A 16028-nucleotide genomic window follows, 5' to 3' on the forward strand; every position below is an offset into this window, starting at 1 on the left:
TTTTGTAGAAGGGTTCCTCCCAAGGATTGGGAATGTTACTTGACTTGTCCATGATTAATCATAGTATAAGAACCAGTGCCATGACTGCAGAGCCTTTCTCTGATGTATGAGACATGAGCAAGACTGCACAATCCGTGAGAGCCAGAGCTGTTTTGCCTGTCATTTTAAACCTGTGACTAGCATAATACCTGGTACATAGTAGATGATCTGTAATAAGTATTTGTTGGCTAAGTTTGCCTCTCATCACCCAATAATGATAACAAAACCCCTCAGCAGGGCCAGGACCGATCCTGGTAGCTTGGCACAGAGTGAACATATTCGTGGCATTCCACATTGGAACTAGAAATACATTGTCACAGGGAAACCTGTCACATGTAGCAGGAAGTTTCATGACTCAATACTTGGAGTTACATGGGTCTTTGTACACTGACCTGTGAATTTGATTGCTACTGAATAGCATAACTTCTATGTTTTTAGGCAGCTTTCAAATGGACTTTGGGAGTAAACCTTGTTGGTAGGTAAGATGTAGGCTGTGGCCTATGAAGAACATGATGAACCTTCCCTTTAGAACTCAAAGTCACCATTATGAGTATTGATTATAGTTTATAGGACCTCATTATGTAAAAACTGAGAAACGTTGAGCTGCTGCTCTAGGGAATTAGGGATGAAGCACCTGAATGCCCCACCTTCTGTTTCCTTCCTGCTTGTCTTCCCCTCATATCTTGCTGAGCCTCTGAAACTGATTTGAAAAGCCTTAGGCTACTGGAAGCAGAGGATGACTAATCCTTGCTCCAGACCAGGTTCTGCATTTTTAATTGAAGAACCCAAGGCTGAGAAAAGTGACTTCCTGAAGTCACACAGCTATTTCAGGCACACGGTTAATTTGTGGCAGAGGACTAGATGTGACTTTCAGAGTCTAGTGCTTACCAGTTCTATTATAAATTATTTCAAGTACTATTTAAATTGAATAATTAAATCTTTATACAACTTTAGTATTCTGTTTTATATTGTCTTTGAAAATAAATGTCCTTTGCTCAGTGCTGAGATAAGAACTAATATTAACCTATTGTTTCACAGTTTGAATAACTTTTTACATGTAATATGATCCTCACAACCCTAGGAGTAGGAAGAACAGAATTTTATCACTATTCCTGTTTTAGAGATAAAATCTTACAGTAATATCACACAGCCAACAAGTTGCAGAGCCAGAATTCAAAAGTAGATTTTCTCACATAAGATTTGAAATTGGACTCACTTAAGTGAGCTAGTTCAGCCAGTCTGGATCAGAGAAGCCAGCTTCTTGGTTGTAGTGATGGTGAACCCGGGTGGGCCACTTGTGGGTTAAAGAGAAGGTTTGGAAAAAGGCCCTCATCCCTGAACTCTACAGTAAGGGAAAAAATAGAATCTTGCCAAATTAAGGGACTATAGGTTTGGAACAATGGCAGGAGTGAGCATATGCTTTGTTTTCTTGAGATAGTGTGATGGAAGGGAGCATTCCCTCAGGCTAGATTTAAGTGTTTATTTTTATATTAGTTAGCTATGTGACTAGCTAAGTCAGTTGCTCTTTCTAAGCCTTGATGGTCTCATCTGTAAAATGAGAACAATATTAACCTTGTGAACCCCGCTCTGATTGCTCAGAACTCTTTTTTTTTTCCTCCTGGGTTCTTTGCATTTCAGTATTTTTAGCAACTATATAGCTAAATTATGAAATTGTCACACATGTTCCTATACAGAATGCAGAAATACTAGAAACTTATTACTGAAACTTACTTACTACTGGCATCAGAAAGACACCAGCTACCATGAACCAAAGAAAAGTTCCTGTTACCTTTTTTGGTGACAGATTTGATCCCCAACCCATTTCGAGTTGGATTTTCACTTTTTATTTTGGTTGTAAAATGATTAAATTATCTCCTTATCTGTGAAATAGTAGTTAATTGTTCCATCATTAATTAATGTTTTTTTTTTCTAGTTGTATAAGTTTGGAGAGACAGTTTCTATTGTTTTTTGGACAGACACTTGGAGACCAGAAAGCTTCTTTGACAAAGTGAAGAAGAACAGACAAAATGGCATGCACACATTATGTTTGCTAGGTAAGGGTTTTGGAATTTCCTTGAAGTAACAATATGGAACTATCATACTGTTCTCATTTTGATTTTGTGTTAAGGTCTGTGGATAATTAGCTAGAGGTAAGAAAAGACACAGTCTAGCCATTCTATGCAGACCGCACTCTTTCCCATGCTCTTAGAGAGACATGCATCTTCTGCCTCAAGTACCACATGGCTATTTCTGCATACACACCATAGTTACGCTGCTCCCTCTTATGCCCTGCCCTAGTAGATCCTCTCCAGTATTCCATATCTTACTCATTTGTCCATCAAGGATTTACTGCAATCCAATAGACATGCACTGAGCAAGTCTTACCAAGGACCATCCTGCATCTTTCTAGGGAGGTTCTTTGAATACTGCAGTATTGATGCTATCAAATTCACAATGATAGATCTAAAAGAGACTCTGGAGATCATCTTATTGAGGCCTGTTTTACAGATGAAGTTGAGGCCCAGAATATTGAATTATTTCCCCAATGTCACCTAGTCAATTGTTGGCAGAACTGGTAGAATCAGATAGCCTTTTAATAATAGCTCATTTCACTATACCTTCTTCCCCAAATCCTGTTTCCTTTTTAGTGTGGAAAGAGCTGGGATCACTGTCTTTGTTTACCAAGATAATAGTACTGAGTTTCAGAAAGCCATGGTGTTTTCTTTCTAGCAGAGGCACTGAAAGTTTACCGATTCACATTTGCTAATCAGCCCCTATTCTAGTAGCATATGTTGTAGAAAGAAATACTGGTATCAAAGACTTAATCTGTGACTAAACAGAACACAGCTAACTGACATTTTTGATGACTTTGCAATGATACTTCTACTTGGAATCAGAAGACAAAATCCCAGTGCTACTACTTACTAGCTAGAGAATACTGTAAACATTCCTTAGCCTTCATATTTATCAAATAGGAATAATTCCTCCCACCTCATGGAGTTATATAGAGCAGTACTTCTCAAACTATTTGTGGTAAAGAACCATGGTTGGGTTGTTTAAAACATGTTTGATTTTTAAATTTTCGATCTTTTATGTCAGTGTCAAGTTACTATAAATTTTGTACATATTCTTACTCCTGTAGTTACTTCATCATTTACTGGCAACACAAAGCTCACATACTGGCATTGGTCCTGAGATCATACTTTGAATTGTACTGTGTTACTGAAACTGTGTGTGAAGTCACTCACCAAAATGTCTATCACATAGCACAAGATCAGGGCAGAGAATAAGCCCATGATTTTGGCCTCTGTATATTAAATACAGATATTCAGAATATTAGACAAGATTTCTGTTTGCCACTTTTTTTTTTTTTTTTTAAGACAGAGTCTCAATCTGTTGCCCAGGCTGGAGTGCAGTGGTGCAGTCTCGGCTCACTGCAACCTCCGCCTCCTGGATTCAGGCAGTTCTCCTGCCTTGGCTCCCTGGGTAGTTAGGACTACAGGTGCGTGCCACCACGCCCGGCTAATCTTTTGTATTTTTTTTAGTAGAGATGGGGTTTCACCATGTTAGCCAGGGTGGTCTCCGTCTCCTGACCTCATGATCCACCCGCCTCGGCCTCCTAAAGTGCTGGGATTACAAGCGTGAGCCACTGCACTCGGCCTTTTATTTTATTTTTATTTTTTTGAGATGGAGCCTTGCTCTTGTTGCCCAGGCTGGATTGCAGTGGCGCGATCTTGGCTCACTGCAACCTCCACCTCCCGGGTTCAAGCGATTCTCCTGCCTCAGCCTTCCGAGTAACTGGAATTACAGGTGCCTGCCACCACACCCAGCAAATTTTTGTATTTTTAGTAAAGATGGAGTTTCGCCATATTGGCCAGACTGGTCTCGAACTCCTGACCTTAAGATCTGCCCATCTCTGCCCCCCAAAGTGCTGGGATTACAGGTATGAGCCACTGCACCTGGCCTATTTGCCAAAAATTTTTAAGCTATTTGCATAGTATAGCCAATCTCTATTATTTAACCATATTTAATTTTAAGCAACAAAATAAATTTTTTATTTGTTTGTTTAAGAGACAAGGTCTCGCTCTGTCTCCCAGGCTGGAGTGCAGTGTCACAATCTCAGCATACTGCAGTCTCAACCTCCCATGCCCAACTGATCCTCCCACCTCAGCCTTCTAGGTAGCTGGAACCACAGGCATATGCCACCACACCTAGCTAATTTTTGTATGTTTTGTAAAGATGGGGTTTCGCCATGTTGCCCAGGCTGGTCTCGAATTTCTGGGCTCAAGCGATCCACCTACCTTGGTCCCCAAAAGTGCTGGGCTTAGAGGAGTGAACCACGGTGCCTGGCTGTATGTCTTAATAGAAAAGATTATAATACATTTTTACTAATGATTGGCATTTCTTAGGATAGAAATTAATATCTAGAGCAGGGATCAGCAAACAAGTACCCATGGATCACATCTGGCCTAATGTTTTGTAAATAAGGCTTTATTGGAACATGGCCATGTACCTTCATTTATATATTATCTATGGCTACTTTGATGCCACAACAGCAGTGATGAGTAGCTGTGACAGAGACCATATGGTCCTCAAAACCTAAAATATTTGCTGCCTGCCCCTTTTCAGAAGTTTGCTGGCTCCTGATCTTGAGTGAAATTTTATTTAATCTCATGTGCTGCACCCTGAATCCCTTCAGTGATGTGTTATAACCTTACACTACTTTTTTCATAGTCTTACCAGCATATGAATTACCTTATTAACTTGATTTCTTCACTGCTTCATAAGAGCAGAGACTTTATCTTGCTCATTATTCTCTTCCTAATATCTAGAAATCTAGCACAGTGTAGGCACTAAATAAATATTTATGGAAGTTAATGGAAGTTTTATTTAGTCTATATTCTCAGACTTGGTCTTATGACCCATTGGCACAGAAAATCTTTAACTCTTGCTAGTTCAATCAATTGCAGCCAGAATACACTCCTTTTAATTCCATTTTTTTCTTTTCTTTTTTTTTTTTTAAGATAAGGTTTACCCTGTCATCCAGGCTGGAGTGCAGTAGTGCAGTCTCGGCTCACTGCAACCTCTGCCTACCAGGTTCAAGCGATTCTCCTGCCTCAGCCTCCTGAGGCTGGGATTACAGAAGTCTGCTACCATGCTTGTTTAATTTTTGTGTTTTTAGTAGAGATGGGGTTTTGCCATGTTAACCAGGCTGGTCTCAAACCCCTGGCCTCAAGTGATCTGCCCGTCTCAACCTCCCAAAGTGCTGGGATGATGGGCTTGAGCCACTGCACCCGGCCCCCCTTTTATTCTTGGCATCTCATTAATTATAGATCTAGATTAGGCCATAAATGCTTCTCTAACACATTTTCTTTCATCTTATGCCAGTATTTGCAATCAGCTAGTATGATGTTTTCTTATTTTAGTTTATTGCCAGTGTGATTTAGTGCTTCATTCATCATTAATTATCTTTATAATTTTGTCTTTTAATTTTCCTTGTAAAAAGAGACTGGTCTTACTTTTTTATAGTCCTTTCTAACAAGGACACTGTAAGACTTGTGAGTTGGTGTGGACTATGCCATCAGATATATCCATCTTGTTATCCCAAAGTTAGAGCCAGTTAAGGCCAGCTGTGGGTAGAAGATCAAAGTAGATGACGGGCAAAGGATAATTTTTAAAAGGACTTTTGCTAAAGAAGTAGATGTATCTGAGGGATGAAAAATGGGGATTCATTGGAGCTCAGATACTAGAATGTATGTTTTATAACAGTACTGAAAGGTTCTAAAACAGAACAGGGAAGGAAGAATCTGAGAGGCAGGCTACCTGATAACCTCCCCATATATCCATTAAAAATGACAGGAAACGCCGGGCGCGATGGCTCACGCCTGTAATCCCAGCACTTTGGGAGGCTGAGGCGGGCGGATCACGAGGTCAGAAGATCGAGACCATCCTGACTAACACGGTGAAACCCCATCTCTACTAAAAATACAAAAAATTAGCCGGGCGTGGTGGCAGGTGCCTGTAGTCTCAGCTACTCGGGAGGCTGAGACAAGAGAATGGTGTGAACCCAGGAGGCGGAGCTTGCATTGAGCTGAGATTGCACCACTGCACTCCAGCCTGGACGACAGAGCGATACTCCTTCTCAAAAACAAAAAAAAAGATAGGAAGGAGAGGAAGCAGCACTTATCTTTTCAGAAGCTTTGGAAAGGCAGATAGAAGATCAGTGTACAGGTGTTTATTGAGTGCTTACCCTATGCCCCATGTAGAGTTAGTTTCTTTTGGAATACTAAGGAAGTGTAGACGTGGGTCCTGCTCTCAAAGCTTTGAAATCTAGTTTGGAACTAATGTGTTGTGCACGTGACAGTTTAAAGAACAATTAAGTTCTATTGTATGGAGAGGCAGGAAGGACAAACCAGAAATTTGGCTCTTGAGTTGTCTTTCTAAGAGCTGCCCCTTTTCTTAGCTTTCCTGGGAAAAGACAAACAAGGTTAAACAATATATCTTCCTTGCTCCATTAACAAAAGCAGGAACAGAGTGTGAAGTATAGGATGTCATGATTTCAAATCCTCAAACCATAGTTCTCATCGTTTTATCATCTGGCATTATCATTATTTAAATTAGTATGTATTTATTGAATGCCTGCTGTGGGTTAAGTTCCATAGGGATTAGTGAAGATAAACCATGGCAGGAAAGCACAGAGAATTTAAAATTTACTTAGAAAGACAAGACCAATATATATGATATAATTAGAGGTTAATAAAAGATAGCATTAATTGTGTAGATCTTTCCAAGAACAAAAGCATTTGAGGAGAAGTCAACAAAGACTTTATGAAAGAGTTAGGACTTACGTTGCCCAGAGAGTGGATAGTTTAATATGGGCTGGTGACTGAGTGGTAGGAGAGTCGCTTGAGTAAATTTATTCAGTAGACATTTATGGAGTGTCTTCTGGGTACTTCACATTATGCTAGGTCCTGGTACTAAGATGAATCAGAGAACCTTACATTCTAGCAAGTAGAAATAGAGAGGAATAATTATGGACTGTGTGAAGACAAGGGAAAAGTAATGCGGGGTCTGGCTTGAGACAAAGTCACGAATGCACTCCTTGATTAAAAAGGATTTGCCTGTAAAAATTCTCCTCAACCCTCTTCCTTTTAAAAATCAGATTCTATAGAGCATATCTGAAAAGTAAAGACAACTGAAAATATGAAAAATCTCATCACATTTCAGAAGCTCAGAGTGAATGAATTAATAAATGGGTTAAAATTTTTAAAATCTTAGAAACGTAATTTAAAGGAAATCTATAAGTTGAGTAACACCATTGATTATAGGGAGGCCACATTCTTAATAACAGGCATTCGTTTTTTTCTCCATAATGTGACAGACAAGTAGAAATATTAAATAAATAATGATATTTCAAACCTGAAAAAGGCTTTCAATGCTGGTTCCAAGAACATTTAAAAATATGTATTTAATATTAACTCTGCTATAATTTCCAAGCAAACTCTTTGATATCCTTTATAAGAAACACTTCTATAATCACTTAGGAAATCTGCATAAGTCTATTAAAGACTCCTCAGTTGCACTATGTTTATTTTTGCAAAAACAAACTTTGGCTGAACCATTTGTTTTCAGCATGTAAAGCAGGAAGCAGCTGTTGCTGTTGCTGTTGTATACTGAGTTCCTTTGAGGATGTAGAGTGATTCTGCTTTTTTACCTTTTACCAAATAGTTCAGTTGAGCATGAGTGATTAAAAAGTATACCGAATCAAATATTTATGATGCTTGGACTGTCAAGCTTCTTGAGAGCAGAGTTTATATCTGGTCAGGTCCCTGTGGTATCCCAGTCTCTGGCGCAGCGTCTGACACACAGTCCGTGCTCAAATCCCTGTTAAAAGCATGAATACTTAGAATTAAAGTATTTATTCAAAATTATGGCATGTGTTAACATTCGTCAGAAAGCAAAAGACTTTTTTAAATGTGGAAAAGATTTTTTTCTACTTACATCTATCAAAGGGCTTTCAGATGGGTCTGTGCAGTTACTAGCTGGTAGAAATGAAAACAAAGATTGTGATTAGCTGTTAGCAGTGTATATGCCAATGTTTATCTAATTCTTTCCCTTGTCTTTTCCAAAAGGAAATTAGATGTTAGCAGGATGGTCTCAGGGCCAAGTTCATGTTTGTTTTCTAACTAGTGGCACAACCACAAGCTTCCATTCTTCTCTATGTTACTGTAAGAAAGTGGCTAATTAAAATGTGAGGGAAGAGTGTTTCCCCAAAATTTAGGTGACTCTTAACTGAGGTTTACACATAGGGTTTTGGATAAAGTTTTTAATTAAATTAAAAGAACTATTTTTACTTCCTACAGACATCAAAGTAAAGGAGCAGTCTTTGGAAAATCTAATCAAGTAAGTTATTATTCTGAGAATGCATACATGTGTTTTATTTCCTTGAACAATTCAATATATTCTACTTAAATGACCTGAGTTCTAAAGATGGTTGAAAATGAGCTCTCATTAACAGTGTGAACATTAGGCATTTTTATTCTTACGAAATGATAAGCAGTATAATAGAGTAGAAATAGCAATATATTTTGTAGATTCAACACTGAGAACAGTGGTTGGCATCTAACAGACAGTGTTTGTGGAATGAATTAATGCATTGGGATTCTGAAAACATGGGTGTGAGGCTGGGTGCGGTTGTTCACGCCTGTAGTCCCAGCACTTTGGGAGGCTGAGGCAGGTGGATTGTTTGAGGCCAGGAGTTCAAAACCAGCCTGGCCAACATGGTGAAACCACGTCTCTACTAAAAATGGAAAAATTAGCTGGGTGTGATGGCACGTGCCTTTAATCTCAGCTACTTGGGAGGTTGAGGCACGAGAATCGCTTGAATCTGGGAGGCAGAGGTTGCAGTGAGCTGAGATCACGCCACTGCACTCCAGCCTGGGTAACAGAGTGAGAAAAAAAAAAAAAAAGACATGGGTTTGAGTCCTGAGTCTGCCTCTAGTTGAGTGCTCTTGGGCAAGTTACCTCCATCTCTGAGCCTTATTTTCTCCAGATGTATAATGATAGTACTAATCCTTTTTTACTTAGAGAGGCAGTGTCTAATACAGTACTCCCTACCCACTTGTGACTAAGGAGCATTTGAAATGTGGCTAATGTGACTGAGGAACTGAATTTTTCATTTAATTTTAATTAATTAAAAAATGATACTCAATTTTGTTATTGGAAAACTTTTAAGTATGTTTGGAACAGGTTTAGTATATAAATCAACTGTTAAAACCATAAATTTTATGAAAGTTAGATACAGATCAACTATTTCCAATGAAAATTTAATATCCAAATTAAGGTGTGCTGTAAGAACATACCAGATTTCGAAGACTTAGTATAAAAACAATCTCTTTAATAATTTTTATATGAGTAGATGTTAAATTACAACATTTTGGATTAAATAAAATATTCAAATTTTTGCCTTTTTTGGCTGGGCGTGGTGGCTCATGCCTGTAATCCCAGTACTTTGGGAGGCCGAGGCAGGTGGATCACGAGGTCAGCAGTTCGAGACCAGCCTGGCCAAGATGGTGAAACCCCGTCTCTACTAAAAATAGAAAAAAAATTAGCCAGGCATGGTGGCAGGCACCTGTAATCCCAGCTACTCGGGAGGCTCAGGCAGAGAATTGCTTGAACCCAGGAGGCAGAGGTTGCAGTGAACCAATATCACGCCACTGTACTGCAGCCTGGGCAACAGAGTGAGACTGTCTTAAAAAAAAAAAAATTGCCTTTTTACAGACTTTTTTGTTAATATGGCTACTAGAAAACTTGATTCTATATATGGCTTCATTTATATTTCTATTGGATAGCACTGACTTACAGAATTTTTTTGAGAGTCAGTAAAATAATCTGTTTGAACTGTGTTGTAAGCCACAATAGCTATATATATATATATATATATATATTTATATTTTCGACAGAGTCTTGCTCTGTTGCCCAGGCTGGAGTGCAGTGGTGTGATCTCAGCTCGCTGCAACCTCCGTCTCCTGGGTTCAATTGATTCTCCTGCCTCAGTCTTCTGAGTAGCTGGGATTACAGGCGTGCGCCACCAAGCCACGCTAATTTTTTTTATTTTTTGTAGAGACGGAGTTTCACCATGTTGGTCAGGCTCGTCTCAAAGTCCTGACTTTGTGATCCACCCGCCTCGGCCTCCCAAAGTGCTGGGATTACAGGCATGAGCCACCATGCCTGGCCTGCAATGGCTGTATTTTTGTTAATATGATAGTTCGGCAAGCCTGATAGGCTTTTGAGGCATACAGAAATAAACGTATGCCATCACCTGAGATTTTTAAGCATCCAAAATGCTTTAGTTTACTTTTCTTAGAGGAAACAGTGAAAAGAATATGTGGTTTAAAAATGGTCATAAAAAGGACACTAAATAACCTGATTAAGCTAGAGTATAGACCAAATTGCCACTTACTTTGAATTGTTTTTACCGAAGGTAACTTTGAATAAAGATAACTTTCATTTAGACATCTATCTTTATGTGTTCCTGCCATCATTTCAGTGAGATCAGAGGAAGGTTAAATTAGAACAATGAAAAAGCTTAAGAAATGAACAATCATCATGCTTTTGTGTATGCTTAAAGTGAGTACATGTAAAAAAACATCAAACAGAATGTAGACTGTGGTACTTGAGTATACCTGGGAGAGTAATTGCATTAATAACATATTATGTAGTTTCATGGCTAAGAACAGTGGCATCTAGTTTTCTGCCTATAGGGGAAGGAAGATCTATGAACCTCCACGGTATATGAGTGTAAACCAAGCAGCCCAGCAGCTTCTGGAGATTGTTCAAAATCAAAGAATACGAGGAGAAGAACCAGGTACTCAAGACACTAGAAGGGCTCTCATATTATTCCTCTGTTACTACATTTAGATGTGTATATGACTTAATATCTCATACCACTATGGAAGCAAGAGTCAGTATTTTTGCATTGTACTATTTCTTGTCATTTTTGTCCAACTTTAACTTAAATCCCATAGGCTTCAAGTTGTAGTGAAAGAAAAAAAAATCGGCATTCTTTTATAGTATAATTAACACCATTCCAGAAAGTGAGGATTTTTCACAAATTAAACATAAGTCACATTTGATATAAATATATTACTATATAAATATTTTTGTAAAATATATCTATTATGTTATCCCTAATCAATGGTGAGATCTATCCTGCAAAAATATATTTATCGTTCTTTTATTCTCCCTCCTTTCATTCTTAACATTGAGACTAGGAATAGTTTTCTTCAGGGTAAATATAAGAGAAAATTTGTTCTTATATTCCTAATATGTAGACACAGTGTGTGGTATATAATAGAAATGTTTATTGTCAATAAATCTTTATGGGAGGTTCTTTTTTTTTTTTTTTTGAGACAGGGTCTCACTTTGTCATGCAGGCTGGAGTGCAGAAGCACTATCTCAGCTCATTGCAGCCTCCACCTCCTGGGCTCAAGTGATCCTCCCACCTTAGCTGAACTACAAGTGCATGCCACCATGCCCAGCTAATTTCTTTGTGTGTTTTTGGTAGAGACAGGGTTCCACCATGTTGCCCAGGCTTTTCTCGAATTCCTTGGCTCAAGCAATCCTCCCACCTCGGCCTCCCAAAGCCTGCCAAAGTGTTGGGATTACAGGTGTGAACCACCACGCCTGGCCCACTGTGAGATTTTTTTTTTTTTTTTTTTTTGAGATGGGGTCTTGCTTTGTTGCCCAAGTTAAGAGTGCAGTGGTGCAATCATGGCTCACTGCAACCTCTGCCTCCCGGGCTCAAGCCACCCTCCCACCTTAGCCACTTGAGTAGCTGGGACTACAGGTGCATGCCACCACACCCAGCTAATTTTTTTGTATTTTTGGTGGAGATGGGGTTTCACCATGTTGCCCAGCTGGTCTCGAACTCCTGAGCTCAAGCGATCCGCCCGCCTCAGCCTCCCAAAATGCTGGGATTACAGGTGCGAGTCACCGCACCCGGTCAAGAGATTCTTGAGTGATTGTTGCTTATTTTATTCTCATTAGTAGGCCATGTTAAAGTCGTGAAACAAATAGTCTGCAAGGATGTTCTATATCCATAACTTTGTACAGAAGTTTCTTGCATTCCTGTTTGTCCTTGGATAAACCATTTGCCCCCTTTTGATCATTGTTCAATCAAGACCCCTTTCCCAACTAAACAATACAACCATTAAAGGGTCAGCTCTTTAGCTGTAGCACCAGAGTGAATAATACTAAAGCTAAGGCTGGCTGTTTTTAACTGAAAAACGTAAATAGTGCCAAATGCTCATTATTTGTTAAGGAATCTGTAGTCTACTAGTCTCATATCTACTATCTTAGCTCTCATTACCATGATTTAAAAGAGAGAGTATTATATTTTAAAAAATGAGAAAACTGAAGTTTATCACACAGCTAATTGGATGGCAAGGCAGAAACTCAAATCTGTGAATTTATTTCATAATCTCATGGTTTCTCCAGTATATGTAGGTCAATATGAACATTATCTCAAGCAAGTTATTAAAAACCTGTGTGTAATAAACATTGTTTACTCAGAACTTATTTAAAAACGAATGCTGTGCAATTGTAGAGTGTAAGTATAGCTTGTCAAGTCCTAAAAGCTTAGTGTAAGCCTTTGTAATTCTGAAAGGGTAAAGTTTGGAAGTACTCTTTTATATTAGGTAATACAAATGATTTAGAAAATCCCTTGGATGAATTAATGGATGAATTAATGGTCCATAAGTGGCAAAAGAGATTTAAGATATTTGGGGCTTCTTGAAATGTACTTGTGGTACTAATGTTTGTTTGACTGTTGGATGGATGATGCATTTGCTGAATTGAATAGCAGTATCTTTTTTTTTTAATAGCAGTTACCGAGGAGACACTTTGTGTTGGCTTAGCCAGGGTTGGAGCCGATGACCAGAAAATTGTAGCAGGCACTTTACGGCAAATGTGTACTGTGGACTTGGGAGAACCATTGCATTCCTTGATCATCACAGGAGGCAGCATACATCCAATGGAGATGGAGATGCTAAGTCTGTTTTCCATACCAGAAAATAGCTCAGAATCTCAAAGCATCAATGGACTTTGAACATAGATATTTACTATTGTCTGATGTAAATTTCAGCCATATATGGATCGATATGGTTTGGCTGTATCCCCACCCAAGTCTCATCTTGAATTTTAATCCTCATAATTCCCAGGTGTTGTGGTAGGTAATTGAATCATGGGGGCAGTTTCCCTCATGCTATTCTCATGATAGTGAGCTTTCATGAGATCTGATGGTTTTATAAGTGCCTGGCATTTCCCCTACTGGCTCTCATTCTCACTCTTGCCGCCCTGTGAAGAGTTGCCTTCCACCGTGATTGTTAAGTTTCCTGAGGCCTTCCCAGCCATGTGGAACTGTGAGTCGAAAATTAAACCTCTTTTATAATTACCCAGTCTCGGGTATTTCTTCATAGCAGTGTGAGAATGGATTAATACCTGGATGCATGCATGTTTGTGTAACAAACAGGTCTTTTGGCTTATCTAGTAAGTATAAAACAAGTGACCAAAAAGAAGTTGACTCAACAATGCTTGGTTTCTTGTGGCAGTGAGTTTTTTCCCTATGATATCATCAGTTGTTGCTGCTATTTTGGCAACTTTTCAGGATGTACACATAAAGCAGACCAGGCTGGAAAGCTTGTGGATAGACATCCACTGACAGAATGATTTAAGAGCAGTTTTTATTTATGAAACCAATTTATACAAGGTGGTTGTTAACAGAATATAACTTAAAGGTAACTGGAATTTGAATCACTTGAATCTGTTTTAAAGGGTAAAAAATGTTATGAGTGCCAAGAAAAGCAAATAAAAGATTAGTAAATGTTCACAAAATATGTTTATAATTTTCTTCTTTTTAAAAAAGTTAGCTGTCCCTACTGCATGAGGAGTTGTCCTGACAGCAGCTGGTATTAGTGTATACAAACAAAGGTAGAAAGATTACATTTCCATCCAGCAGTCTGACTTAAAGCTCAGCTGAGCACACGCCACAAAATGACATTCTTCTGAATTCACTGTCTTGGTTAGCTGACATCCTAATTACGTGGCTCATACTCTGCTGTATTTTGGAGGTTATAAGATTGTTTAATTATAAATGTTCAGCCAGCCTTGTACAGTTGCTGTTTGGTTTTAAATAGCATCTTTCACATCCAAGCAGACAAATGGAAAACTTGCTGACTACAAAATAAAATTTTTAAAAATGTAAGTTTTAAGGCAACAATGGATTAGTCAAGATATGCCATATCACTTAATTCAGTTAATATGCCATTGTATATGTGCGAATAGTCACACTCTTCTTACTAGTATTAAATAACACTCCATTTATTATATTTCATGACCAAAGAGTTTCAGTTCTGAATAGAAATAGCTTTCTTATATCCTAGTTCAGTTGGTTCAACTCTAAGTATTTCCATGGCCTAACCAATTTTTCTGAGCTCTTTACTTAGTAAATTCATTGAAATTTGAACAGATTTCCCTACTCCCTGGGATCATCAATTAGCTAAAGATTATTTGACTTATTTTACTTCATTTGAGATAAAAGATATTTATATATATATGAAACATCTCTTTTTTCTTTATTATTTTTTATTTATTTATTTTTTTTTGAGACAGTCTCACTCTGTAGCCCAGGCTAGAGTGTAGTGGTGCAATCTTGGCTCACTGCAACCTCTGCCTCCCAGGTTCAAGCGATTATCCTGCCTCAGCCTCCCGAGTAGCTGGGATTACAGTCATGTGGCGGCACCACACCTGGCTATTTTGTGTGTGTGTGTGTGTGTAGAGATGGGGTTTCACCATGTTGGCCAGGCTGGTCTTGAACTCCTGACCTCAAGTGATCCGCCCACCTTGGCCTCCCAAAGTGCTGGGATTACAGGCATGAGCCACTATGCCTGGCCTCATTTTCAATCTGTTAGACACAGAAGGGGAGAGAGCCAAGTACATTTAAATGCCAGTTGTATATTATTTTCTTCTCATATGTTAAACTAAACATTTAAGAACTATATAATGAAGGACTTCTGGTTTTGGTAATGGTGTAATAGCTTGTAATGTACAAACCCTCCCAATTATAAACTGTGGACAAAATATAATAAACAATGGTCTAAAAACTCTAGGGAGTCACTGAAACCAGCTGTGAACTATATATGGTTTTTCCCCTTCGGTCTTTCCCAGACTGTGTGGTAAGGCGTGGCTAGAACTCAAGAGAAAGTTGCAGTCTTTCTGGCTTGAGGTGTTAGGATGGAATTAAAGGCTGCTAGAAGAACTGAAAATTAAAGCCGCAGATCCTAGAAATGAAGGTGTCAGAAATGGAGGAGGCTTCCTGTCTGCATATGATCTCTCCTTAAATCCTTAGCTAACTCTCGAACCGTGCATGCCCCGGGAAGACTCCAAGGACCTTGGTGGAAAGCCACAGTTGGAAGGCTCAAGAAGCTGAACAGAGACAGCTGTTTTCTATTGCAATAGAAGACAGAGTTTCAAGTTTGAATTCTGACAAGTTAGAAGGGCTTGATAGAACCTTGAGCTTCCCAAACCCCAGAATGGCCATGTATTAGTAAAGACTGTGCACAAGACTAAAGATTTATGCTAAAACTAAGGATGAAACCTTTAACATAATATAAAATCAAGGTGATTAGCCAATACTTTAAATGAGATCAAAGCTTAGCACTCTTCAGAGTATGATAAAATGAATCTGTATAACATATAAACAATGACCGGAATACAATAAAATGCTATAGGGTATCCAAAGAAATAAGGAAATACGGTTTATAGCTTATGGTTTAAAAAAAAAAAAAAAGACAACAGAAAAAAAAATCTGAACATAAACTAGATGATGGTGGAATTGGCAGACAAGGATTTTTAAAGCAGTTTTTAGAACTATGTTCATGGACAAAAAGGTAGGGTGGTTGTAATGAATGAATATAGATACATATTCTCAC

General features: G+C 38.6%; 2 protein-coding genes across 10 annotated transcripts in view; one reads left to right on the top strand and one right to left on the bottom strand.

Annotated features, from left to right (window-relative positions):
• The window catches only part of DPH5 (diphthamide biosynthesis 5), a 36072-nt gene extending 22580 nt beyond the window's left edge, over positions 1-13492 (top strand). For 5 of the 9 annotated variants that reach the window (XM_063696557.1, XM_004026213.5, XM_055353210.2 and 2 more), the window contains exons 5-8: positions 1973-2093; positions 8403-8442; positions 10803-10906; positions 12924-13492. In XM_063696557.1, the coding sequence (XP_063552627.1) occupies positions 1973-2093; positions 8403-8442; positions 10803-10906; positions 12924-13147 (489 nt within the window). In that variant the 3' untranslated portion in view covers positions 13148-13492. The remainder of the gene's footprint in view (positions 1-1972; positions 2094-8402; positions 8443-10802; positions 10907-12923) is intronic. The other 4 variants (XM_063696568.1, XM_019036910.4, XM_055353221.2 and 1 more) reach the window with 1 other exon arrangement.
• The window catches only part of SLC30A7 (solute carrier family 30 member 7), a 100647-nt gene continuing 92231 nt past the window's right edge, over positions 7613-16028 (bottom strand). Inside the window, exons 12-13 of the transcript XR_008669054.2 lie at positions 8041-8081; positions 7613-7923 (exon numbers count right to left, since the gene is read on the bottom strand). The gene's annotated coding sequence lies outside the window, so the exon portion shown is untranslated. The remainder of the gene's footprint in view (positions 7924-8040; positions 8082-16028) is intronic.

The sequence above is a fragment of the Gorilla gorilla genome, chromosome 1, assembly GCF_029281585.2.
Source record: "Gorilla gorilla gorilla isolate KB3781 chromosome 1, NHGRI_mGorGor1-v2.1_pri, whole genome shotgun sequence".
Classification (NCBI taxonomy): domain Eukaryota; kingdom Metazoa; phylum Chordata; class Mammalia; order Primates; family Hominidae; genus Gorilla; species Gorilla gorilla.